General features: G+C 40.7%; 1 protein-coding gene across 8 annotated transcripts in view; it reads left to right on the forward strand.

Annotated features, from left to right (window-relative positions):
* ZMIZ1 (zinc finger MIZ-type containing 1) overlaps positions 1-27,591 on the forward strand; it is a 345,891-nt gene that overhangs the window by 187,016 nt on the left and 131,284 nt on the right. For 7 of the 8 annotated variants that reach the window (XM_065843042.2, XM_065843046.2, XM_065843045.2 and 4 more), the window contains 2 exons: positions 1,480-1,590; positions 17,818-17,931. In XM_065843042.2, coding sequence (XP_065699114.1) covers positions 1,531-1,590; positions 17,818-17,931 — 174 coding nt within the window. In that variant the 5' untranslated portion in view covers positions 1,480-1,530. Of the gene's footprint in view, positions 1-210; positions 432-1,479; positions 1,591-17,817; positions 17,932-27,591 lie in introns of all 8 variants that reach the window. The other variant, XM_071811737.1, reaches the window with a different exon arrangement.

Genomic DNA, 27,591 nt, shown 5'->3' on the forward strand with positions numbered 1-27,591 from the left:
AGTGAATTCAAGATTAAAAAAACAACAACAAACCAAAACACTTAACACTGCTCAGCTTATTAAGTACAGGCTGGAGTCTCATGCAATTCTGCTTAAAACATAAATAAGTAGAAGTCACAATGCAAACTGTTTGGTAATATGAATTATGGATTGAAGCTGTTGATTAGTTATTGGCCTCTGTATTTATGATCTCCTGTTTCGCCACTACAGGAAAACAATAAGGCAAGTCCAGAGAGGTGGAATAGATGGAAGTGGCCCAGTGAAATGCAAACCATGCCCATGCCAGGATTTACACTTACTTGTGCTTTTAGTGTCTTGCTCTTGGTCCAAGTTTGAGTGGAATTTTGGCCATTCCTGCCTTTCACATCAGTAGAGCTGATTGTGCTCTGGCTGATCCCTTACGCTGGTCGGAACACAGGGATAAGGGAGAGGTAAGGGACATCAGCATGATGTCTGTGCGCTGATTTAGCACCTCCCGTTCTCCCCCCTTGCAGGCGTTGTTCTTGATTCCAGACATGTACTGTTACCTTGACAAAGAGCCGCTTGCGTGTGATTGTAGAGGATGATGTAAAGCAGGGCTCTGAAAAAGCGTTGGTGAGCACACAAAGCCTGGCTCACCTCGATGACACCAGCGTGCGCCATGCTGTATCCACGAACAGCTCAGCATGACGACATGCTGGTGGGCTTAGGGGACTGTGGATTTGCTCTCTAGATCATCATAACTTATTGCAGGTTTTCAATCGATGATTTTATACAGGTGTAGCGACATGAATGAAAACTCCTAACAGCACTCTGAGCCTTCGTTTCCATTTTCTAGGTTGTTTTTAAGTCATAGGGATGTTTTAATTTGGCTTAAGTTACACAGTTAGAGATTGACCTGAAGAATGCAGGACATGTTTTTCCAGAAGTAACAGGTAGCTTGTTCAGCTATAGATGCCTTCAAGAGCCCAGTTTTTCCAGAAGGGCAGGAACTGCTTACCCCTTTGGTCTGAACATCAGACCTCTTCCCCAGATGCTGGGTTGTGCATCTGGAATTGTTAGTCATTCTGAAAGTCTTGATTGAGTTGTGAATCCCAGTCTTTCCCTCACTGTCATATTGACCATTTCAAGGGCTCATTAAATAGATCTTCTAGTTGTGGGAGAGTCCGAAGCATACCTGTTGCTTTTATTTTCAATACAGAAATCCAGAGTCTTCATTAACACACACTTTGTGTTATTTTTGGCCATATAATACTCTGCTGTATCTGATTCCTTTATAATAATATTTATGGGAGGTATTTTCTGTTAGAGGAAGATTAGAAAGAATCCCTATGCCCTTGTCCTTGCAAAAAACAGACTGTCATTGTTACTGGGATTACTATTTTTTTTATCTCTCACGGTGCTCAGAGGATTCTTGCAAGCAGCTCTGCTTGATTGTTTAGGTGACAGAAGTGCATGGACTGTACTCACTGATCTTTACTCTCTTTTTTTGTCTTGCAGATTGAGGGATTTTAATGGCTTTCAGGTAGAAGCCAAGTGGAGACAATCAAAATGAATTCTATGGACAGGCACATACAGCAGACCAATGACCGGCTGCAGTGCATAAAACAGGTAAGCCAAAGGTGGAGATCATTGCCGCTAGACTGTGGGTTGTATGGGGAGTGTGGTGCACATTGTGATTATCTGTTGCTTAATGCACGTCCTTGCCTTTTAGAGGGGAGGAGAGTGGTAGGAATGATACAATTTAATTTCATTGAAGACTATCTGCTGCAAAGTTGGTGTATAAAACCTCAAAAGCCAAACTTTACCATTCAACTTTCTAAGAAATCTTCGGCCTGGAGACTCACCAAATCTGCTTCAGCTGAAAGCAGAGTGGTGCTGGTTGTGCCAGCTCTGCCCTGAAGGTGTCACAGCAGGCAGTCATCATAGCAGTGCTCTGAACACAGTAATCCAAAATTACGATGGGCCAGCTTTGATTCTAATCCAATATCTGACCTGAGACCTGTGCTGCCTGGAGAGTTGAACTTGGACAGGTGGCACACCTCCAAGTACTTGGGTTAATCAGCTTGTGCGGAGATGGAAAATCTTCCATTGGCAAGGTACAATTTTCAGAAGTATCTGTTTGTAAAGATGAAGAGGCCCTTATAATTCACTGAAGGGCAGTGGGATCTAAGTCTCATTTACAGGTTTCCCCACTGTAACTGTGCTCACAAATGCTTTTATAACCAAGTGACACTGCAAAGACAAGGGCAAAATGAGCAGGTGCCATCTTTCCCTGCTTTACCCTTCTCAGCAAGCTTTGCTCTCTGGCGTTGCAGGCAGCACGTATCCTCCCCTCACACATGTTCTTCTTCGCATGCAAGAATCCTTACAGAAAATTCATAGTAATGGTCCTCGATGTAGAGGAGGTGAGCAAGAGAGTGGTTTCTCATGTTGGTTTAGAGACCAAATCAGGAAACATCAATGTATCCATGCAGCAAACAGGTGCATCAATGCAAGCAGCACACAGGTGTTTTGAAGATTGGTTATCCCAGCTGGATCCATGAGATAAGCTCCAAAGTTCATCTCTTCAAAACTGGTTGAAATTTTCTAAGTTACATTGGAAAAACAGAAAGACATTATTCTGTGAAATAATGTTTCTAAACTGTTTTTCTAAGTTGACTGAACAGTTTTCTTTGTCTGTTCAGGCCACAGCATGTCTAAAGGCTCTTTTCTCTGGTGACCAGAAAGAGTGCACAAGCAAATGATCTGTGAAATGGAATGAGGTAGCATCAGGGGAAGTTCAGATTGGACATTAGGAAGAGGTTCTTCTCTGGGAAGGTGGTTGGTCACTGGCACAGGCTGCCCAGGGAACTGATCACAACACCAAGCCTGTCGGAGTTCAAGGAGCTTCTGCATGATGCTCTAAATCATATTATTTAGTTTTAGCTAGCCCTGCAGAGAGCAGGGAGTTGGACTTGATCCTTATGGGTCCCTTCCAACTCGAGATATTCTGTAATTATCTGCTTCCATTCTCGTAGTTTCAGAAGTCTCCATCATTATGTTTTGTCACGTTTGCCTAGGTATTTATAGAAGTTTATATTTTCTAGAATGTGGTGTAATGCAAAGAAGTGAAAATGTGTGTTTATTTTTCAAGTCTGTGTTTATTTTCAAGTCAGAAATAAGAATCCATCCCTGCAGAATTGTTGGTCATAATCTAGTCTTGGTCTGTGGTGGCTCTCTATTTCATCGCTCTGTGGCGAAAGCTAATGCATCTCGTGGTCCTTTAGATGCCTGAGGGAAATATGAATTCTGGGATTTCAGTCCGAGTGTTTTGTGAACAACTATCTGGTTCCAAAAAAAAGTGCCCTTGACTGGCACAAATTTGAGTCCTCTTTGGCCATCCTAGCCCATAGGATGAGGAATGAAGTAACTTGCAGAACAATATAACCTTCCAGCTGTAAGAACCGACCTTTAGATCAAGTGGAGACAAATGGAGGATGCTGCTTGCTCAGTTCTTTTTTCTAGAACTGTCACTTTCTGTACACTGAGAATTTGTAGTATTTTAATTAGATAAAAGAATATCAAATTACACTTCTTACAGTATTAAAGATATATTTTTGCATATGTAACGGTTAGTCCATCAATTAAGCCACTATATTCATTTATACATAGTGCTGGTTTATATAGGCAGCTGGGATGTTTCTCCAGTGTTGAAGGCTGAGGGGGAGGGAGGGAGAGAGGTCAACGTGGCAATACTTGTAGTTTTGTTGGATAGGAATGGCTGATTTTTTGTTGTTGTTGAAGAACTTAACACAGAGACTGCTCTTTGCTTTTTCATAGTTCCAAAATTTTATGCTGTAGTGAAGAAAGAGACAGAAAGCGACTCTTGACTAGCTTCTTGGAGGAAAGTTACCTACCTGTCACGGGGTTATAAGTTTCTGGTTTGGAGACGTTTACCCTGTTTTTTGAGACAGGTCATTAGCTGGCAAAATTAATGTCATACCACAAAGAGTGATGTCCAGTTCACCCCCAGAGAACTGTACCGCGCACTGTTACGCACGTGTTGCCTTTGGGGGAAAAGCAGTACCTTGCGTGGCTGTGTCAACATTTCTTCACCGATTTTGGGGTCAACTGTGGGGTCAAGTAAGATTCTGCCTGTCTTTTCTTTCCTGGTCTCCAGTCTTTAATCCTTTCTCCCCAGTCTTCCTGTTGTGAAGAGCGGTGTGCTTTGCGGTGGTTCGTGTGGCAGTGGTGTAGAAGGTGCACTGCAACAGGGGCAGGAGAACCTCCCTCCCTTGGCACCCAGCATCTGCGTGTTTTATAACCTTGCTGGCAGCCAGTGGCTCATTCAGACAGACCCAGGGCTGTCTACTGCACTCCTGCCCCTCACCCCAGCTATAAATGGTAATCCATGTGCCTCTTTAACTAGATCAGATTTCAACACAGGGTCAGGACAGGCTTCTTTCTTCCCAGCTCTGTGACTTGTGAGACACCCACAATATCCTTCCTGAGTGCTGTTCCAGGATCAAGGTTGTTTTACCTTCATCTTTTTTAGTGCTTTAAAGCTACAACCTCAAAACTCGTATATGATTGGTTAGTTAGGAAATTAAGTGAATGTACGCGTGTGTTTAAGAAGTGTTTCGGTATAGATGAAAAGGCAAACTGAAGAGGTGGCTGTGTATTTACACTTAAAAAAACCCCCAGACTTCTGTGGAAGGCTGGAACAGCTTGTGTGGTCTCTTTGTAGCTGATTCCCTCAGTATTTGTAAGTGTATGTGCTTTAAAATCAAACATAAGTTTCTTTGATGTTCAGTGGAAAAAGCCAAAGTAACAACCTTCCCTTAACACATACAATTAGTTTGTCATGACACGGGAGACTCTTTAGGGTGTGTTGAAGGAGGCTGGATGTTCAGGGTGCAGACTTCTCTTCTTTAATTCTTTGTCCAAACAAACAAAAGCACAAAACGTTTTTGTGCTTAGCAGAAGTCTCGTAGCCCCTGAGAACTGCCCTTTTCAAGGCTGCAGCATTAATCTGTTCCTGTGCAGTGTATTCACGGCTCAGGTGGCTCTGAGGCATCATCCACCACAGGGCTCCGGGGCAGCAGGAGCTGCTCAGGTGGGCACAGAGCTGGATTTGGGGGCTTGCCTGGTGCCCAGGTCCAGGCACAGCCTTCTGAAGGAGCCAGCTTGGCTCCCGCTGCATAAGAAATCCTGACAGAGAATTGGCTCGTTTTCTTAAACCAGTCTTCATAATAGGCCAGAGGTATGGCTTTAATGAGACATCGTCTGTTATTTTTCGTATGTGATATGAGCAAATACCGGGCAAAATTGGTGAGTTGCATGACATCTCTCTGCTCTCACCCAGATGGGTCCACGTTAAAAACTTAGAGCTATTTTAAATCTAGGGACTTCTGCCTTTTTATTGTCTCTGTTTGCTGTCAGTCAGTTTGTAAGGTTTCTTTTCTGAAATTCTTGAAAAGAGGAAGATGGTGAAAATCTTTCTATATTCAAGTTACAAGGAAGCCACCCATTTCAGAAGAGAGGTGTGATATCTTTCCTGCCATGCTGAGGAAGGTTGTCAGGGCACATACTACAGCTGTGCTGAAATTTTAGTAACGGGTTAAAGGGAAGTATGAAAAGATTCTGGTGTCAAAAGTATTTGGTCATGGTGAGAACATAGAAGGTTGTTTCCGCTGCTCGTATCACGGTCCATCAGGACACATGGTGCAATAGAGTCAAATGATGCTGGGTCGCTCGGGGAGCTCCCCTTAACTGGAGGCACACATCACATAGCTGATTTCTAGAAACAGATTAACATTTCTCTGCTCTTTCCTTCAAGGAAGCTTGCTGAATTGCTGCAGTTGCAATGCTTTGTAATACGTACCCTGCCATTCAGACAGAGATGCTAAAAGTTGTAATTGCTGTTTGTTTGTGTTGATCTTTCTCAGATTGGAAACAAACATGCACATTTCGTTCACCATTCAGCAGCCGAGTTTTTGGTCACTTGCAGTTCAGAGGAAAACAGAATTCTTCATATATTTACGTAACTGTTAGCACTTAAGCCCTGAGGTGTTTGAACTGATTCTTCTGCTCTTCAACGTTATTGTTGCAAACTCATTTAAATGTTCAGCAGTCCTAGACATGTCACTTTTAATAAATTTTGGATTGGCTAATATGGACTGGTATGAAATTATAGCTGAAAGCCTTTTCATAAAGCTTCATGAAAATTTCATTCTTCAAGAACTTTCAAAACGAGAAGTATTCTGTGAAGGGCTCATTTATTTAGAATACATAATTATTGGTTGTGTTACAGGTTTTTTTTAGCAGCTTAATATGAACATATAGCAGTAAGACTAAAGGTGTAAAAGACCTTTTATTTCCATAAAGACTTTTGATGGGCCTCAAGTGGGTTGAGCCTATGGGTTGAATGGTCCATCAATGCTGTCTTAGTAGTTAAATTTTTTTCTTTTTTTCTTTTTTTTTTTTTTTTTTTTTAGCTGAGACCCATAGCTGCAAATTCTTTGTCTGCTTTCATACTCAGTAGCCGGAATATTCCTCTGCTAGAGTTAAGCGTGTTTAGGAAAAAACCAACAGCAGACCAGCTTTCGTGACTCTTCCAGTCCATTTACAGACTTGTCAATCAATGCTGCTGCCCCATTAGGTCCCACATCCTGGCAGGGGGGGCTCTGGCACAGGCAGTGAAGCCACAGGGAAAAAGCAAAGAGGCAAAGTGCTGGAAACACTTTGGGAGGGGAGGGCGAAGAAGACGCTTTCTTGATGTTGTCAGATGAACAAACCAGCCAAATACTGCAAAGATTCCAGCTGGTGGAATATAACCCATCATCTTTTGAGGCAGGCTGGTAAAGCTGGTGTGGGTACACTTTTGTTCTCATTTCATTGCAGCACCTGTCTTTGCGGGGTGGGGTGTTAGTATTAAAATATACACATTTTAAACTTACACTTTTGAAACTTCTAGTACCCATAGTATTTAGCATATTTTTTTAAATTATTAGTATTTTCTGTGCAACTAACGAATCTGACCTATTGCTTAAAATTGCCTATTGGAAAATAAGGACGAACATTTGAAAATTCTAGAAATCTGTAGGTTGGATCCATGGTGTCACCTCGGTGTCAGACGAGCATAGGAAATCCTTTTTGTCAGCACTTGGTCAGACTCTGCAGTGAACACATGACATAGCTGGCAACATATCTCTAGCTTCTGTCATACCATTTCTGGCACTCCTCCATATGTATGCGCTTGCTACTTGAGTGTCTTCCATTGTGCGCATTAGTGGAAAAGCAAATCCACAGCAGGTATGACTTACCTAGCATTTGCATTTAGGGCTACTGTACCTGTTTGTAAAAGCAGAAGGTGGCTTTAAGAGAGTGGTTTGAAGCAGTGACAGCACTGGATGGATAGGAAGGCGTTTTTCCTTTTTACTTGGAACATCTCAGCAACCTCTAGCTGGCTGGTAGGACCCATGTGAATTTTACATCCTCTGCAGTGGTATCAGTCATGGAGTGGTCATTTTAAATAGTCATCTTGAGATGTTATCTCTGCATAGATTAAGAGATTAAAACAATAAAGATTAAGTCAGTTGATTGAAAGTGCTATAAAAAGCACAATCAGTGAATAAGTAAATTACTCCTGAGTCAAAAAAATTTAATTGGAAAAAAAAAGTATGTCCGTCAAATGTGCTGCTGTTTGACCAGGTGTACTGAAGACTATTTGTTGTTTTTCAAAATAAGTGCATTTATTCTCCCAAAATGTATAAAATGCATAAATATATTTATTTTAAATGCATTTTTTCAAAGATGCTTCAGTACATAAGTCTGGGGAATTGGTGTTGGGTTTTTTTGTGGGTTTTTTTTTCCCCCTTGCTGTCAACTCACTTTATACACTTGGGTAGCGTTATTTCTTTTTAAATGATGCGCTATTGACAATATTCTTCTAGTTAAGGGATGTTGTAATACTGCATTAATGTCTTTTAAACACCTTAATGTGGCAAGAACTGTGTGAAGAAAAACTAGACCCAACTTTTCAAAACACTGTGATAAGCACCTCAAATTATTAAATGGTTCATAACACAGAATTATTTAGGTAGTCCCCCCACTTTACCTATATCCCTTCACTTAATTTTCTACTAAAAGACGTTATTAAGCTAGAAGTTTTTTTTTAAAGAAGGCTGTAAACAAATAAAGCTATTTTCAGCAATTAAAAAAATTAACAATTTAAGTACATATTTAGAAACTACTTGCTTAAAGTCACAAGGGAAGAGAAGAAAGCTGCTGTGTTGTTGCGTTGTCTACTGGAATGATAATACTGAAGAAGCCTCTGTTGTTGCTGTAGTCACATACAGAGACATCTTACGCCAGCATGTTATGACAGGGAGATACCGATGGAAAATGGCTTGTTTCAGTTGCGAGTGAGTGAGTGAGTTGGTTAGGCAAACTGATTTCATAATTCAGTTGAGCTGTAATAGCCAATTTAAAGATAAATTAGAGCCTTGCATCACTGAGCATGGCCTTAGAGAAAGAACAAGCAGTTGTACTTTTGTTTCTTGACTTTTTTTTTTCCCCATAAAATCACTCTTTGTGAGTGATTAAGGAAATATAATTCAGAGCCCTCTGATTATTCTGAGTCTTTTGTAAACCATGCTGTTGTCAGTGGTCTCAGCTGGCATAATAGCCATGCAGGTGCTGCTGGTAAGAAGGGTAAAGATTGAAGTGGGCACTGTTGTTCCATCTATCAGTAGGTGAACATAAAGAGAAGTTGCCACTGGTGTGCCCCATTCCCGTCTGCAGTCGGATCTAGATCGCAGCCTTTAGATCACCAGGGTACGGTTTCCTCTCGGGCAGGGGAGGGTGGGCGGAACAGCAGGAGATGAGTTTATGACAAAAGAAATCTAATTTACTGCGTGTTCCCGTATATAATACAAAGTTACATAAAAGTGTATCGTAAATATACTGCATTTAATGTAGATATGAGAGGTAACAGAGCAGGAAGACAGCAAGGCAATTCTGATCAGCAGAGCTAGGGATTGATTCTTGTTTCAGCTCTTCTAGCTTCTTTGTGTAGTGCTTGAGGATCAGGATGGTGAGTCCATCTCTAACACTTCCATAAAACTAACAGAGAAGCCAAGGCCGTGATATCTTTCCTTTCCTTCCGCACATAGATGTGCAATCCTCCTCACCAGTCTCAGGATGTAGGAGATCAAGGAAGCAGATTACCAGGTGTTCACCTTTTCTGAAACCAGTGTTGATTCGTACTCACATTTTATATGAAAAGTGTATGAGAAAAGCATCTGTGGCAACCTGCGTTAGTACAGGTTTAGTTCCCTTACTGCTCACAACTGGACAACTTGCTTTTTGCAGTTAAGTAGTGCTCATGGGTTTTTATTTGTTCTTTTTCTCATTTGTTTAGCATGTAGTCTTCTATCTTCAGGGCAGACTCCCCTGTTTGTCTTACCCAGTATTTTCACATAGTTAAAACATCTGATAAAGAGGTGCTGGTCTTCACTCAGTATTTACTGTTTTCCTTGGAAAAGGAAGCTGCAGTGGACAAATGGGGAAAAGGTGACTCATTTTCATTCTGTTTTTCATAAGTAGGCATGGCTAACATGGTTTTAATCTCTCTCAGTGTATCTAGTGCTTCTCAAAATGTAAGCTTAATAAAATATTTATAAAGCTTCCAATGGAATGAGCCATGTAAGTGCAAGATAATTCTATTAATTAGGGATCTCTCAATCTCACACGAAGTTGGGAGGGGGGATTATCTGAATACAAAATGCACAGCTTGAGCCTTTTAAATTTTTGATAAATAAAACAATCTTTGATATTGAAGGAGGCTGTAGAGAATTGAGCTATATATAATCATATCCAGATAAACAAAAATCACTCTCCTCGAAGACAGAAAATAGCTCAATACTCCCCTCTATCCTCTTGAAAAAGGCCATTTGTTTTGAATCTTCATTGCAACTGAGTTTTTAATATACTGAGTGTAGCTGCTTGTGGATAAGGCCTTGGTATAGTCACACTGGACTGTAAAAAAAAAAAAAAAAAGGCATTTTCTACATTTAAAGCGGAACCTGGGTTAATGTCCAGGGCTCTGGTGACACCCTGCAGTGGAAGGCATGCTGGGGAGAGGGAATTCCTGCGGGATGGGATCCGAGGGAGGGGGCTCGAGGCTGGGTTTGCCCGCAGCATCTGCTCGAGTTTTAAAGTCATAAGGGCTCTATTAATGTGCTGCAACAAATGACCCTTGCTGATTTGCAGGTCTCTACTGCCTGCTGATGGTGCTGAGCTATCAAATTCATGTCTAGTAGGAAAATACTTGCGCGCTGAGTAATACACAGAGACCAGCCTTGTGTCCCCTTGGTTACGCTGTGTCAGGGGTGATGGAGCAGGAATCCTGTTTACATTCCTTAGATAGGTGGTTAGTTTTCACTTGGGAGCTGAGCGCCCTTTGCCCAACATGCAAGGCCGCAGTAATTTTGCCTCTGGGTTGCACGTATTGTCTTTCTGTTGTCTCTGTCCCTTTCCTTTCCCAGTCCCTTCTTTCCTACTCCCCTCTTCGCCACCCTTCAGTACAGCAGAGTGTTTTCATCACATGTGATTGCAGGCGTGTCTGGATGGATATTAATATAGACAAAGAAAAATCTGAATTGCCTGGCAGAGTCTACCAAAGCAGCTGGACAACTGAATCCTGTCTCTCAAGGGTGAGAGTGGGGATGCACCAAGGTTAGAAAAGTCACGTAGACATGGAAAAGAGTGGGTCAGCTCCTTCCTCAACCAGTATCAATTGGTTTAGTTCCAAAGGAACTATGGTTTCTGCATTAATAGTTTTGAGCATCCTAATTTTAACATAGTAAGGTATCTGCTGTATGTTTCATTTTGCTTTTAAATTCCTAGATTTTACAGCCATATGAGAATTTTAACTTTCATCGTTGTGGAAAAAGGATTGAAAACCTTCATGCCAGTGCTGAAAATAACAAGCAGATCATGTGAAGTTCAGAGTTGTATACATGAATTTCAAATGTCATGAGCTCTACACAAAATTTACAGCTTGCTGGATATCTGGCTTGTCATTTGGAAAAGATGGGTTGGGTACAGGGCTTTATATCACTTGAAATTCTGGACCTGTTGAAAGGTTTTACAGAACTCATAGATAAACCTACTGTCTAAGCTAGGAATAACTTGGCTGAAGTGTGAGGTTTAACCACAAAGTACGATCAATATCAGAACACTAAAAATCGTTATTTCCTTTTGGCACCTCCCTTTATATGTGTTGTGTTTCAGAGTGAATGACAATGAATGTTAATAACAAAAAGTACTTCTCTAGGTTGAAATAATAAAAAGTACCATCATTTTTAAAATGGTGGAGGGTGTTGTGAAGTGAGAGGAGTATTTATGCTATGAACTTTGTCTTCCTCTTATGTTGAAGGTATAGCTCCACTTTTGAGAGAAGTTCATGATGCATTTGATCCAAAGTGTGGGCTGCTGAGAGCAGTGTCCTGGTACCTTCCCAGCCCTACCTTGTGTTTACTGCCAACTTCTTTGAGTCAGGTCTAATGATTGTGTGGTCACATAGGGAATCTTGCTGTAAGCGCTGACTGAAAAATCAGTATTTGGGAGGCTAGTTCACAGTCAGAACAGCAAGTGTGGTCTGATGCACTGGAAGTGGTGGGAGTATGTGGTTTGAGGAAGCAGCTTTTACAGCAGCCTGCCAGGAGTCTAAGCATATCAAGAAAATGTATCCTTAGTTTTAGACCAACTCATGAATGTTTATAAATATATAAAGGATGAGTGTCATGAGGATGGAGCCAGGCTCTTTTCAGTGACAACCAATGGTAGGACAAGGGGTAATGGGTTCAAACTGGAACACAAGAGATTCCACTTAAATTTGAGATGAAACTTCTTCTCAGTGAGGTTAACAGAGCCTGGAACAGGCTGCCCGGGGAGGTTGTGGAGTCTTCTTCTCTGGAGACATTCAAAACCCGCCTGGACACCTTCCTGTGTAACCTCATCTGGGTGTTCCTGCTCCAGCAGGGGGATTGGACTGGATGATCTTTGAGGTCCCTTCCAATCCCTGACATTCTGTGATTCTGTGATTCAGTGATTCAGTCTAGTATTGGCATGAGAAGATGAGGTGCTCTAATCTGGGACCATTCCCGTGAGCTCCTGGGGCAGCTGATGCTGCAGTGACACCTGCTGCTGTCTCCTCTGCTAGCGCTGAGGTGCAAGGAGCTGCACACAGGCCACATTGGAGGGCCAGTGCCACTGAAATGATGAGTGTAGGATGGGGCTGGTTCCCCACACGGCTGTGCGTCCTTCGGTGCTGCACAAGGGGGAGGCAGGAGCCTCTCGGGGCTGGCGGCTGCTGGTGTCATGTCATCTGGCTCTGCTTGTGGACCAGCAGCCACAATTTTCTGTCCTGCGGGACAGCAGCCACCTCTGGGATTTAATTTTCTCAATTGGTGTACAAGAAGTTTTGCCAAGTGTGCAGCCTGGCCACACGGTGTGTAGGAATGGGTTAATTCCAGAGAGAGGCAAAGACTACCCACCATCTAGCTGTGTTTTCTTTTCCTGTGCAGTCAGGAGCTCCGTATGTTGTTAGCGGATTCTGTTGCTCGTGTAAAATTCCCAGACTCGTTGATTAGTGAAGCTAGACAGTAGACAGGGTCCAAGTGGCCAACCATGTGAGAAATTCAGTGACTGTAGGCTACTGTTAATTAACCTAGAATCTAGCAACATGGCATAGTGTCTGTGTGATAAGTTATATTATCTTCAGCAGCTCAATTAAATCAAGGAGTGAGACACAGAGTAGACGTAACTCGGCAAAATAAACAGACAACTTGAGTCAGCCTTCATAATTTGGTGCGACATCACGTAAATAAATGCAATAACTTGTTTAGCATAGTTAAGCAGTTTGCTGCTCAAAAACTTATTTGCATGACATCTCATTTTGAATAGATTAAGTTGTGGCAAATTAGGTCTCTGCCTTCAATCTGATGTATTCTGCAGAAAACAGAGAAAAAAAACCCTCCACAAGAGATATGTTGTTTGTAAATTGAATTTCTGCGTTTGTTTTCTATAGCAACAAACTGGAACATATGGATTCCATGTTTAAATGTTTCACTTTCCATACCATTGCTGTGATGTTAGCATTTCTTGATGTGTGTGTGAGATAACTTCAACCCTCTGTAATTGCTCTTAATTTTGACTGTTGTTCTTCCATTACTTACTAGACTGTTCAGTCTAAGATACACCAGTGTACATCTGGGTTGCAGTCTGTATTTAGAGGAGATAAGGGATAATTGGTTTCTGTCTCTAAAATCAAACTGAGTCCTTGGTTGCAGGAAGTGGTTTGTGCCCACTTCGGTGTGGGTGTGTAGACTGAAAGTACTTGATTGTGCTTGAATATCCTTTCAAAAAATAAGATCTTCATTACACATGCCTGTTTCACTCATAGAGACCTGAATTCATATGTGGCATGAAGCTTATACTTTTGAGGCCATTACAGAGTTTTATTGCATGTGAAGACTTTTTTATCACCATTTAATTGGAATGAAGTAACAATTTCAGGAAGTGGCTGTGTTTTCAGATGTTTGCACCAAAAATCACCACATAGCAGCTATTGTGTGTAACTCCACATGTGAACCTTGTTTTGCCCCCTGGATGACTACACAACAGCAAACCATGGAATAGGCACAGGCAGTTGTAAAAAGCTGATGCGTTTGGGTCCTAGTGTACCTGCGTCCTCTGCCCATACGTCTGCTTTAATTTACAAAGATGGTCCGTTCTTTGTGTAAATAAAACGTGTAAGCCAGAGGTGTTCACAAGCAGCAGGCAGATGTTCCTGTCTTCCCTGGAATCCAGCCCAAATGTCAAGCCCGTCCTCAGAAAGAGGCTTTGCTGGTACAGTTCACTCGTCTTCGACAGGGTGCAGTGGAGAGAAAAGTCCTTTGCTGTTTTCTCCGTTCCCCTACACCACACTGTTAATTGAAGTGCTGCAAAACCCACAAGATTCTTTCCAAGACAAAGGGGAGAGACTCGGAGAGACTTGTCTCTTCAAAGCACCACGTGGTGATCACTCCAGTAATTATCCTCGTGCACGCATCAATTATTTCTGTGATTTCTGTTCCACTCAGGCTAAAAAAATATAGGGGTTTGGAGCTATAAATTATTACACTGAAAATTTTCTTAGGTTCTGAAATAACAGAAATTGTCATTTTTCGCTAATAGCCTTCTGAAAAGCAGATGATAGTGAAAGCCATCTGGTAAATAACCGATTCATTCAGTTCATTGGCTTTGTTCATCTCTGCTTCTGGTTTTATTTGTACAAATCCTCTCCACTTGTTGACAACACCATTGCTTGCATGCATGGTCAGTAGCAGCTTCAAAGATACACCAAGGGGTGTGTCGTAGCCAGATCTGGTTCATTGTCATGTTTTTCTAAACCATCTACTAATGAGGTGATCTGCTTGTTCACATGAAGCACAGTTGCAGACTAGACTCTTCAGACACACACCTTGCTTCTGTCAAAGTGCTGCCAGTAATTGCAGTTGAAGAGGATGGAGCCATGCATGGGAAATGCTTCACAACAAAGATGATGGATGAGTCTGGCACAAGCTTTGTTTTGTACTTCTGTTCTTTGATCGAGAGCTCAGAAAATCTCTTTAACTTCTTGGTCGATGAATATAGTAGAGGTAGTATTCTTCTCAAGCAGGCTTTTGTTGTGAGGATGTGAATGACATTGGGGCTTTTTGCCCTGGGTGAAGTGTTTCATCTGTCAATAAATAAAAAAAATCAGAGTTGGCATTTAGAATGTTGTCTTGCATAACTGAGGGAAGGAATTGCACCTGCCTTCGTGTTTTGGTTCATGGTGGATCTTCTCTTTGTTTTCCACAAAAGTAACCTTACTCTATGTAATCTGAAAAATAAAATCTAAGGAAAACTTTAATTTAAAAATATTAAGATATTCAGAAAGCTGTGAGAAATATGTCTCAGAACAGCATGTGACAGCGCTAGAAGTGTCCCTGCAGGACCAGCCTTTCTCTTGTCCCAGAAACTATCCACATCCACTCCACAGAGATGGAAACCGCTGATATACTGACTTCTTAGCCTATAATGCAACTAACAGAATTACTATCTTGCCCAGTGAGTTTCTAAACTCCTTTCAGCTGCATAGTTGCTTTCAAGAAGTCAGGATTTCAGCATCCCCTCTGTATTTTAGAAGTGGGTTATGACAGTGTGCATCAGTGCTTGGTACCAATGCAGTAAAACAGCTTGATGGAGAGTTACAGAACAAACCGAGTAATTGAGGTCACCCTGCTTTGACAGGGACCAGTAGAAGGAGCCTCTTCCACAGGGAAATACAAATGTAATAAATGTTGGACCTTTAGTGTAGGAAAAGGATACTGCTCTTCAGTGGTGTCATGGTAAGTAGAAGTTGGCGTTATGTGGTGTTAAACTAAAAATTAAGCATATGGCTAAGGTCCTGCTCTGCTTTTTTTGTTTTGTTTTGTTAGCCTAAACCTATTGAAATTGCTTTGATTCAAGTTCGATGTCTCTCTCTCAATGGGGAAATTTCGTTGTAAGCATTAGTGAAAGATGTCCTGTTCAGCTGGCAAACAGCAACTCTGGTGAAAATAAATAATATCTAGCTCTTATTTAAAGCTTTTCATCAGCGGATCTCAATTTATTTCACAAAGAGGGGGAAGGATTATTAAAGACTATTTCAAGTACAGAATTGAGTAGCTTTCAGTGAACTTTTCATTTCCTTGTTTCTGTGTGGAAGTGATTTTTTTTGGTTGTTTTTTTCACTACTGAGAGATCTGCAACCTGTGTCCTACCCATGCAGTATGTGTTTGGTACACTGTGATTTGTTCACCAGCTTACGTACCTTCCTTGCCTTCTGGAAATGGCGTATTTGATGGTAATGGAGCTTACACGTGCTGTTGTAGGAGGGGTTTGAACCAACTTCTGTCTCGGCTGCAGATGACAGTGGCGTGCGGAGGGAGCGCTGTACGCTGAGAGAGCTGGCATCAGCCAACCACTTCTCTGGAGGATTAAATGAAGCCTTCAAAAAGGCTTCCTATTCCCTTGTGCATACAAGATTCATAATCTAAACTGCTGCCTCTTCATGGGACTTTTTTTTTCACAAAGCCTTGAAATAATGGCTTCTTATGTTTATTTGCTTGGAATTCTTTAACTTGTATACACAACTGTAGGACTCCTCCAACAACCAGACGATCAGCTGGTGAAGAAATGTTCTGGAATGCAGCCCTTGATAAAGCTACCAAACTGGATGGCACCGTGAGCCCTGGTTCATGTTTGTAGAGCAGAGGGAGAAAACCACAGTCCCTGTCTACTTTCTCAAATTCTGCTATTCTTTTAAAAATCCGTGCCCCACGTGTCAGCCTTCTCTTGTTAAAACAAGGCCTCTGACCAAGAGCCTTCATTGAATAAGAATTACAGTAATGTGATCCAAAAGCTTACAGCTTGGGAACTCCTCAAAACATGGTATGGGAAGAATGGTTTTTTCCTTCATTTGTTGTAGAGTTAATACATGCGGCTTCTCAGGCGCGAGGGGATAAGGGGAAAAAATAGATTGCGCACATTATCGTTAATCCAGATGCTTAGAAATGAGCAGTGATGTCTTCCCAAATTATGCAACTGATTCAAAAATAATGATGTACTTTAAAAATGATGCCTTTGGGTTTTGTGCCTTCCAGCTAGACTGCTCATCTCATCTTCATGTTTTTCTCAGCAATCCCAAGAATTATGAAACTACTACTTAAAAAGATACCAACAATTCCTAGATACACGCACTCTCTACTTCTTGTTTCTGGAGTTTTCCTGGAAACATCTGGCATCACCAGAGCTGGAGAATTTAGTGGCAATATTATTCATGTGAATCGAATCCCTTTTTTCCTATGTCCCCTCTCCGCTCCTACTAAACTGTTGTAATACTTTGGCAGTTTAACACAGTGAGGGATGACAGTGTGAACAGTAGTATCAGTTATAAGCTTACTAAATGACTCTAAAAATAGGACTACAGGTTGTTCAGCACAAAGGTAGAGATTAATGTAATGGTTAAAAAAATGTACTGCCTGTGCGTATTTCAAAACAAAACCAGATTTTTCTCTCAAAACTGTGCTGTCCTCATCAGGAGAGGTAGGATTCCATTCTGAAATTTCTATGTGCTTTCTGTGCATGTGGAAACATTTTCAGTCATGGCGGTGATCCACCACACTTCAGTCAAGAAATAATCTTCCAGTTTTCATCATCCTGAAGCTGATCACCCAGATTGCTCATGGTGATACATCATGATGAACAAAACCCAAAACTCCTAGAAAGGATCAGTATAATAAGCGCGCTTTGCGCTGTCGCTGGTATTTTTGAAGACTCCTAGCTGGCAGGCAGAAATTAAAATCTTGCTTGTTGGAAAGCATGGCTGTGCTGGCATGTCCCAGGAAAGGGGCATGAACCCAAGACAAGGACTTTGTACGTAAGGCTGAAATTTCCCTCGATTTGGATTCTGACAGTTTTGATCCTGAGTAGAACCCATTATGGTTTGCAGGTGGGAGAGGTGATGTTGTGGGGAGTTCAGCGGAGCTCTGGTATTTCAGCTACAGCTCACCTCTAATGAGTTCAAATCAGAAGATTAGAAAATCTGCATAAGTATTAATAAAAATGAAGTAGGATTTTCTGTGCTCACCATACAATTTAAGGTCTTGCTTCCAAATCATACGCTGTTCCTAGTTTCCAAACTTTGCATGAATGCGATATAGGAAAGACCATGTCAGCTCCTGTGTATGTTACTTACTGTGTTGCTTTGTCTTCCCTTTACAGCACTTACAGAACCCTGCAAACTTCCATAATGCAGCAACAGAGCTCCTGGACTGGTGCGGGGACCCCAGAGCCTTCCAGAGACCATTTGAGCAGAGCCTGATGGGTTGCTTGACGGTACGTCCTCTCCCTCGGTGGCACTGGTTCCTGCCCTCTGTTTTATACCGAATGCAGTCTGTCGTGGCCAAGGGAACTTGATTTTCAGAATCTCGATTTTGTGGGGTTTTTTGTCACTTTACCTTAAACATGTGAAACCGGATCCTAACAGCTGTTTGTTTGACTCCATTACTTAACAGGAAGCAAAATGCAGTAAGAACAATATAATCATAAAAGGGGAAAACATTTATACTTAGATTACTTACAAGTGCATGGATTAGGTTACTTGATATACACATACAATATTTATTTTCATGGTTTGAAATGGCCAAGCAAGCTGCGTTCTTACGGAGTTAATGGACTTTTCAGGCATTTATTCTCCTTTGCTCATTTTTCGGTGAGATTGGAGGACAACTTGTCTTCTGTCGTAAGTATGCAGTACTTTCAGCCAGCACTGTTTCTGACATGCCTGTTGGGCTTGCTTTGTTACATACATTGACTGCAGGTCTAAACCTGATGTACTAATTTCAACAGTATTATTGACCTCAGTGCTTTTATTTGCATTCCCTTTTTGTTACGACCACTGTAGTTGCTAAACCAACTTCATTATAATGTATTGAAAATATATTTTATTGTGTACATAACAGCATTTTTTGTTTCAAAAGTTTTATTTCCCATGCACCCAGCAGTAGGATCCAGTTCAAAATTGTTACATGCGGTCAAGACTTTAGAAGAATTAAATTCTAACTGAAGTGGGAGTGTTAAAATGCTTCACTGCAATTTGCAGAACAAGTCAATATAGATAAACAGTCACAAAGGAGATAGAAATTTTAAAATGATTAATGAAGAGACCATAATTGTATTTCCTGGGGGGAAGGCAGAAGTGTGTGGATTATTTTCATACACTGTGCAGCTGATGTAAGACACTAAGGCTGAGATTAGTTGCCAGAAATCCAAATGTTAAGGAATGGCTCCATCTTAATGTGCTCAAGTGTATAGCATCCCTCAGATTTCTGTGTCAAAAATCAAGAATAAATCCAATGAATTAAGGAGGCGCATATCATTCTTCCGATCAGAAAATAAAATTAAAGAAAGTTAGAAACATTAGTATAGTCCAAAGATAAGATACTTAACAATTCTGTTTGAAGTTAGTTACATATAATCCCTAGCATGAGAAAATGTACGATAGGATCAGATGTCACCATAAATGTATTTTATTTATACTTCTTTAAAACTTTACTAGCATATTCAGGTTAGCATTTGAGAACGGAGACATTCAGCTCAGGTACACTTAGGCAACGTGTGCACGGTATTTCTCTGCAGATCTCTGAGAGAACGTTGTAAATCTGACCTGCGACTTCCTTGCTGTTAACGTCTTTTCTTTCTACATAAGCAGATCTGCAGCTCTGCCCAAGTGCAGGGTCAAAATAAAGTCTGACTGCTAGTGATTCAATGTTTTCACAGAGCGCAGGGAAAGCGAGGATGAAACGCTACATGAAAAATAGTGAGGTAAAGCACACAATACCTGGTTATCAGAGTTCTTGAAATGGAAATAGTGTTTCTGGCAAGAAAGAAAGAAGTGAAGACTGAAACAGCATGTATTGATTTGCTTAGTACTTCACCCTGAAATCTAAACAGGGTGTCATGAAACCCCCTTTCCCAGGCTTGTTGTGGCAACATCTTTATCATTTGTTGTCATCTCATTATATTCCTAACAAGGAAAAAATAGGGGAGGCTTAACCAGCTGGCTTGCTTTGTGTTAGATAAATACGCAGGATTTGCAGAACGCGTGTAAACTATAACAAATATGCGTTTCTTGTTCCTAATTTTAAGGTCCCTGTAAAGAACATATCCCTTAATTTCTTCTCACTGTGTACATCCCTCTTCCTGCTTCCCATTAGACAGGCTTAACTGCGAGGTTGTACCTCAAGAGGGTGATACTTGCTGCATCTTCTTAATATGTAACAGTACAGTGGGCAAGGTCTCATTTTCTTATTAAAAAAATCTTTCTGTCTGAGCTTGTTCATGTGTAACTTCTTTCTAAATAATACTTTCTTCAAAATTTAGCCAAGGTGCGTGTTGAGGCTTGTTGTCTTCTTATAGGAAAATGTGTTTACCTTTATGTAACAAATATGATAGAACTTCGGTCTGTATCCAGGGAGATTATTCAGAAAGTTGCAAATGTGTGACAGGCAGCTGAAATACTGGAATATCACGAGTAAATTTCACATTAGCTTGCTTAGCTTCATATTTTGTAGTATTCAGAAGTCAATTTTTCTTAATGCTGACAAAGTTTATCCCTGTTCTTCTTTGTGAGGATTGTGCTAGAAGAAAAATGAAAAATCAGTTTGGAAATCAGTTCAAACACTGAAACAGGATTGTTGTTTTATTTAGCCAGTCTTTAACATTAACTTCAAAAAAATTTCCCTTAAAATGTCCATATTTTTGGATATGCTTTTTAAAGAAAGTAGTCTCTGCCATCAGTACAACATTTGAGCTCTGTGAATTCCTGAGGGCAAGTGCATTAATCCAGAAATTTTACAAATACTGAAAATGCTTCTTTTCTTATAAGGCTCCTCCACTGTGGTGTACAGGAGGATATATAATTTTTTTAAATGACATTCTGTTCGGTTAACTCTCTGACCAGGGAAAAAGTGGTATACTACTCTGTTCTGGAACCGTCAAAGGATATGAAATTGTGATATCCTACTAGCGATTAACACGGTGTATATTAATCCAAATTGAAATATATTAATATGTCATGACTGCTGAAGGACAAGCTCTGTCAGGAATGAGCAAACCATCCACTCATCCACTGAAAAGTCTAAATGCATCAGATATAGTGACAGAGCATCAAAACACATCTGCTATATTATGAATAGTCAGTTTAATGATACCTCTGGTATAACAGATTAATTTAAGTCTTGTCTACGATATTTTTGCAAAAATTGACCAATTAAATTTAATCCTATTAATAAAAAGGAAAAAAATACACTCAACTTGAAATTGTGCTTTGATTTAAGAAGTGGTTCTTAGAATGAAGTTCTGTTTATCCTACATACCATCTTCATGTTGGCACTGTCAGTAATACGTGGTTTATTTTATAACACCGGTATGGTTTTATTCCTGTTGCCTGTCCAATAGACCCTGAATGCCTGCAGACGAATGGTCTTTGAAATCATCTGTTTTGGCATCAGCAGAAAAGCTTCCAGCTTCACTTACAGAATATCTGTTTTTTATAATAATATATAGAATAGGCTGTTACAGAAGGTTTTCTGTGCTTAAATTGGTTGAATATGTCACGAATTAGGTAGACAGCACGTGTTGGACATCAACATGTATCTAAGTGTTCATTTTTCCTCAGTGATTTTTTTTTTTCTTTTAGGATGATAGATGTGCAAAACCTACATACTGGCTATTAGCAATAGATAATCATTTTTATGTATCAGCAGTACTTGATACTAATGGAGTTACAATTGCTACTGTGGGCTCCAGTGACATTGTACCAAGGATGATAGGAATGATGTTCTGATCTCAAGACCAAATTCAGGATTTGGTACAAGAGCTGAAGTTTCACCAGAGAGGTGTCTAATAAGGCCTGTAAACAGGCTTCTAGATAGTTAAATACTTTGAATTTGTTATATAGGATCCTTTAAACAATTGTTCTTGTAGAGGTGAAATAACTTCTGCTTGTGATAAAGAACTTTAGGTGATGCTGTCAAGGCCTGTGAATAAAACTGGAATAATTCTGTGCAGTGCAAACAATCAAAGACTAAAGGTTTAGGGTACACTGGTTAAGCTATGACTTGTGCTATAAAAACAAGATATTTTTTCATGAACTAAGCCCCAAAAGCTGTGCTCCTTCTGGCAAAAATGTGTGTGACTGCACATGCATTGCCATTGTGTTCAAACAGTTCTGGCAGGCACTAATTGTAGAGCTTACAATTTTGTGTTCACCCATTATAGAAAATCACCAAAGTGGGTAATGTAGGCTTATAAAGAAAACACATTTCAACAAATAAATAAAAAGTCGAGGAGGGAGCAGTAAGCTTTGAATCCATTTTCTTCTTTGCAAGCTACAGGCTACAGAAAGGTTCCCTTAAACAGCTTTGCTGGAACTCGTGCAAACAAATTATCATCTTCCTCAGAGACAATGAACTCTCTTCTAATTTGCCAAGGAAAGCTAGGTGTTATTTTTCAACAGTAATTGTTTTCAAATCAAATAGAGCTGTCTGTAGGCCAGAAACTGAATTACAATTGAAATAGTTGATTCTATACATTTTGAAATTGCAAAGGATATGATGTTCTTCGGTATGTAACTCACCTACTTTCATAGTTTTATGGGGAGCTGATTAAATAACCTCCACTTTCCACAAACCAGACATAGTTATGTTTTTATTATGATTGATTCTCGTGCTCATAGTTTATAAAGCTCTTTGGGATGAGATATTATGGTAAGGCTAATATTCTTGACAAATTTAAGAATATCATCCTCCTTATATGGCTTTACCTTACTGTCTTCTGAAAGAAACAGCTTCATGTACTACACAGCAGTTGAAACAATAACCCTACTTTGGTTGGACAAGGCTGTCTCAGTCTTTTCTGTCTTTTCTTGGATCCACTCCAGTCTCAGCCCACAGGTCAGCTCTTGCCAAGCAGTACAACAGGTAAATGGTCTTGCTGAGGGCACTGACTGTCTTTTGTGTCGGTGCTGCAGCAAAAATGGAAACGGAGGGATAGCTGGGAGCAAAATGGACAGATGTACAGACTCGTCTTCAGCGAAGGGTGATAACGACGCTGCCGTGTTCTCTTCCTGTGCTTCAGCGCTACGAGGTGCTGAGTTCATCGCTCCGTAGGGCTCCACAGGGTGCCTGTGAGGCAAATAGAGGGCGAGAGAAAGCACAGCTGTGTGCACTTACTCTGTAACTGCGCCTACAGGCTTAAGCCCAGCACCACAAGGGGTTGGATGGCAGGATGAATTTAGATAAGCAACTTGTGCTTACCTGAGCTGGCTCTTGGCCAAAGCACTGAATGTAACAGAGGGTTGCGAGTAAAAGCTGGCATCTCAGACCACTATGGTTAGGACCCGGATCTCTCTTTCCATAGGAAAGATGGCACTTCCTACCCCAGTTTGTCTACAAAAACCTGTGCTGAAATAGTAATTAAAAATGCTGGTTTTCCCCCTACTATCTTAATGTTCTAGAATTCTTCTCCAAATGTTGGGTTTGCCTCAGTCATCAGATGTGGGGAACTTGCCTTTTTAAGAAATTATTCTCTTTAAATTAAATGAAAAACATAATTTGTAGCTGTAGTCCTAGTTGTATTCTGTGTGAAGATTATGGATTTCATTTAAATCTTTTGTGCTGCTTGTAGCTCTTAGTAGATCTCTCTATTGCTGAAGAGAGTTGCTGAAATAATAAGCATCTGTGTTAAACTGATGGAAGTATCTGCTGTAGGTTCATATTTTAGTGATGCTGATACTTGGTACTGTAATCTTTTGAATTACTTTTCTCTTTGGAAAATCCTGAAGCTGAGACTTGAGATTTTTTTGAGGTCATTCTAAGGAAAAAAATACATAGGTGCTCTCAGTTTCATGATATAGGAATGTATTTTAGCTTGTCTGATGTGTAATGAAAAATATCATTGATTAAAAAAAAAAAAAAAAAAGAAAAGAAAAAAATAAGTGTTTTTGAATAATGTCAAGTTTCCACAACAGGATGCCTCAAACAGCAAAAACAACTAAGTCAAGCTAATGCTAATGTGTTCACAAGGTATCTGCTGCTACATTGACTGTACGCCTGGCTGGGTTCATTCTATTTCACATGGAAAAGTGTGGAATCAAAAATCAACATGTGACATTCAAAAATCATATTTCGATTTCAGGTTATGATCTGGATGTGAGTAATTACAGATGGTAGAGTGGGTTCGGCGTATCTATAACTCAGAAAATGGCAGGATGCAACTACCTCTTAGAGCCCTGGAAATGTTGCTCTTAGTCTTTGTCTCAGAGATTCCCAGAGCCAGAAGTTCACAGGGTAGCAATGCTGCTCCCCCCGCACGCTGGGTGCGTTTGCTCGGCGCAGGGCTGTTTGCAGCACTCGGGGCTGTGTACGTGCTGTACCGGCACAGCACGGCCAGCAGGCACCGAACACTCTGCTGCAGAGCAGCTCGGAATGCTACCGAATAACTTATTACTGCCTGTCGAATGACCTCATGGTGTCCTAAAGCTCCTTTTTAAACTTAATTTTATTGGTCAAGGCATAGGCTTATTTGCAACTTTACAGTATTTGAGATGTCCTGCTGTCCAAATTAAAATGCTTTTGGAATTCCTGTATTGCTTTCTTCATATGACAGCTGTAGGCTTCATCCATATCATTGTTCAAAGTCTGCCAGGACTCAGGTGGCAACAGTATTGCAGTGGCCCAGTGATCAGGTGGCTTAATTAAAGCGAAATCCCTGTGTCTTTCCCTCTGGGAGAAAATTTCAGATGGAGAGGGTTGAGCATCGTGACCTTCTCTTCTACGTTTATGGTTGTTGGAGACAGAGGAGAGGAAGAGGGTGCAAAGGAGGAGATATTTTTATTCAGCATGGTTTACTTCACTGTTGCAGGAAGTGCCAAGAAAAGTAGTAGATGGTAGGGATACTGGTTTATGTTATTTGGAAAATATGGTCCTTATCCCCCTCGTGGGGTGGGAAACATATTTTAAGAAAACCCTAGTTTTAATACAAAGGCTCTGTGCAGAACCTATGTAATGTCTATTTTTAAGCATCAAAGGCAAGAAACTAGTTAATGATATATAACTTTACTTACCTACTTCAATTGTCTGTATTGTTGAGGCAGCACTTCTGCAACAGGAGAGTAACAGTCTCATCAGAGCAGGACTTCAGATCACAAAGATTTCTTCCTCCCTTTCCTCTTTTTTTTTTTTTCTCTGTTTGAGGCAGATCACTATTCATGTTGCAAAATTCCTCAATTTGCTTCCTGTTTATCTGATCTTTGTGTGTTACTGAGGGGGAAAAATTACCATCTACATTGCAGAATTCTAATTACAAAATTTCTGCTGTAGTCTTCAAACTGCATTCAGATAATTTCAAGTATGCACAAGTGGCTGAACACAGAGCTGTCTGAACTAGCAATCAGCTGGCATTTTTAGTTTTGAGCAGCCAGCAAATTGAATTGGTAAAATTCATTCTGATGCCAGCAGGGGGGGGTGCTCTTGACTGCTGCTAGTTAAGAGATTCATGGAAAGTGCAACATAATGGGAAAGGAGTTTTGTAATAGGCAGTCATAAAGCTCTTTTGATTAACAGGCCTGTTAGGTTAAGAGGTACATTGTTCCAGTACTTTGTGGTGTGATGACAAGAGGGGCAGGGAGTGGAGCGTGCCATGGTGTAGCTCCTTAGCCTTGCAAAAGGAGAAGGAAAAAAATTGCCATTAAATTCAGCAAGGAGAAAAAAAGATGGTAGCTGAATTTACTCTGCTTTCTACATTATTAAAACCTCATAGTTTTCCTCTCACTGTCAAGTGTTGTGCCATGGCTTGCCCAAGCTTCTCTCTCAAACATAATAAAGGTTAATCATCTCAATGTATGATTGTTGTATCACTGGCAACTATGTCTATTATGTTTTTTGAATGCATTACTTTTCAATGGAATTTTATGGCATGTATGCTTAGGTCAACTGAGATGCATGCACAGCATTGCAGAAGGAAGTCGTGGTTGAACATGTGGTGCTGCCTGGATGTTGTCTGAATTTTTGCTGATGTGCAACTTGAATTAGCAGTTAGGGAAAGCCTGACTATCTTTGCCAGTGGTGTCATGTCACTTAGATGTAACATTGAATGGATAATGGAAACTGTGTTGAAATGATCCCATCTGATCGGTGCTGTTACCTGAGTAAGACTGAAATCAGAGGAGGTTTTGCACTTGGAGAGCTCCTGGGACAAGGTTCGGCATGAGCTGGGTGGCTCCAGTCAGCAGCAGGTGCCTGGAATCACTGAGAATGGGCTTGGGATGACCTAAGGGAACATGGTGTCTATGCTTTTTCCCCAGGCTGGGATGTCATACAGGTATTTTCTGGTCTATTTATAAATTCCCTTGCCCCCTGAATTCCAGGGACTGATAGTTAGCCTGTGCCAGTGCTTGATGATCTTTAATATCTGGAACATTTTCCCAGTACTTAACCATAGTCACTTGTACACTGAGCAGATGAATTCTGTTGTGTGTTCCTCGTTTTCTGTTTGGGCATTTGATTTTTCTTCCTCATCTATAGTACTTCATACATCTCTTTGGCCTGGGTTTTGTTTTGTTGTCTGTGCAGATACCTGTAATTTCTGAGAGTCACCTTTTTACCGTCTTAAAACCAGAGATTTGCTGTGCCTCCTAGGTCTCTGTCTTGAATGAATTCCTGAAGATAATCATTAGCATTTACAAGGTTTGCCAGCGTTAGTTCCTTTGAGGCACTGGAAGGTAAATTTCAGCAGGGTCTGCTGACTTGAATATATTAAACTTACCAAATGTCTTGTAGTTAGTTCTTTGTGTTTTCTGGATCATGTTCCTATGACGCATTTGTCACCTTATTTCTGAGAAGTCTCAGTGTTAATTTAAAAGGCCAGGAGGTCCCTTGCATATAGGGTCACCGGAGGAAAACCTTCCATGTACCACGTGAGCAGTGTCTGACTTCAGTAGGCAACCTGAAAGAGGGTCTTTGGAGAACAGATGATCTGTTCTGTTTGACTTGCATTTTGAAATAAAAGTAAGTCTTTAGCTGTCACAATCCAAAGAAAAACTTGCAGTGCAGTTAATGGAAAAATTTTTGAGCCTATGAAGAAACTAGGAGTAAAAAGTGAACTACCCTATTTGTGTCGACCAAGGGGGTCGCTGAGGAGTGGTGTACAATAGCCAAGAACAGGGGGAGAAGGGCCCAGAGAAAGTCCTTTTGCACCAGTTTGCTTTGCAGAGCCTCTCTCTGCATTTAGCAGAGTGCATGGAAGAAAATATAGGTGGAAAATTACTCTTGGCAAAAGGGAAGTCTTATTAGAAATGTCTGTTTTCTATCAAGTAGCTGAAGGTTTTGTTGTTGCTCATTTGAGAGGCAGAAGGGTTTTTTGTACCATTTGTCAGTGGAAGTGCTTTCTTTCAAATTTAGATCATTTTGTTTGTTTTAGGTAAAACGAATTTGCAATTTGTTTTCCCTCGCAGTTTTCATGAAAAACATGAGCAATGAGTAGCAGTGTGACTGTTGTTAGGACTTGGACTGACCTAGACTTTACAGTCTATTTAGTGAAGACATTGCAATCATAGATTGGCTTTCATGGGCTCAGGGTTTTACAATTCTCTGTATTTCCTGAGTTGCCTTGTGGAATTTCTTCCATAATTAGCAAGATGTCAGTTGAGAGCAGCGACTTGGCCTCTGGCCAGCAGGGTCTCAGTACTTGTCGCTTTGTGTTGTAAAATGAACCAAACCTACAGGCAGCCAATGTGTTTCTGAAGGTTCCATGTGCTCATGGATGAGCAGGTGTATCTGCCTTCCTGTCCAGTTTCAAAATAAGTAGTTCAATGATAATGTGCTTTTTCAAAACAGAAAATGGGACAGCCCTTTCTCCTTTGTTTTACAGACCTGAGTAGCACTCTGAAATGCGTTCCTCTGTGATAGTATAGATGATGCCTAAAGAAGTGTAAGT

Source organism: Patagioenas fasciata, chromosome 8, assembly GCF_037038585.1.
Source record: "Patagioenas fasciata isolate bPatFas1 chromosome 8, bPatFas1.hap1, whole genome shotgun sequence".
In the NCBI taxonomy this organism is placed as follows: Eukaryota; Metazoa; Chordata; class Aves; order Columbiformes; family Columbidae; genus Patagioenas; species Patagioenas fasciata.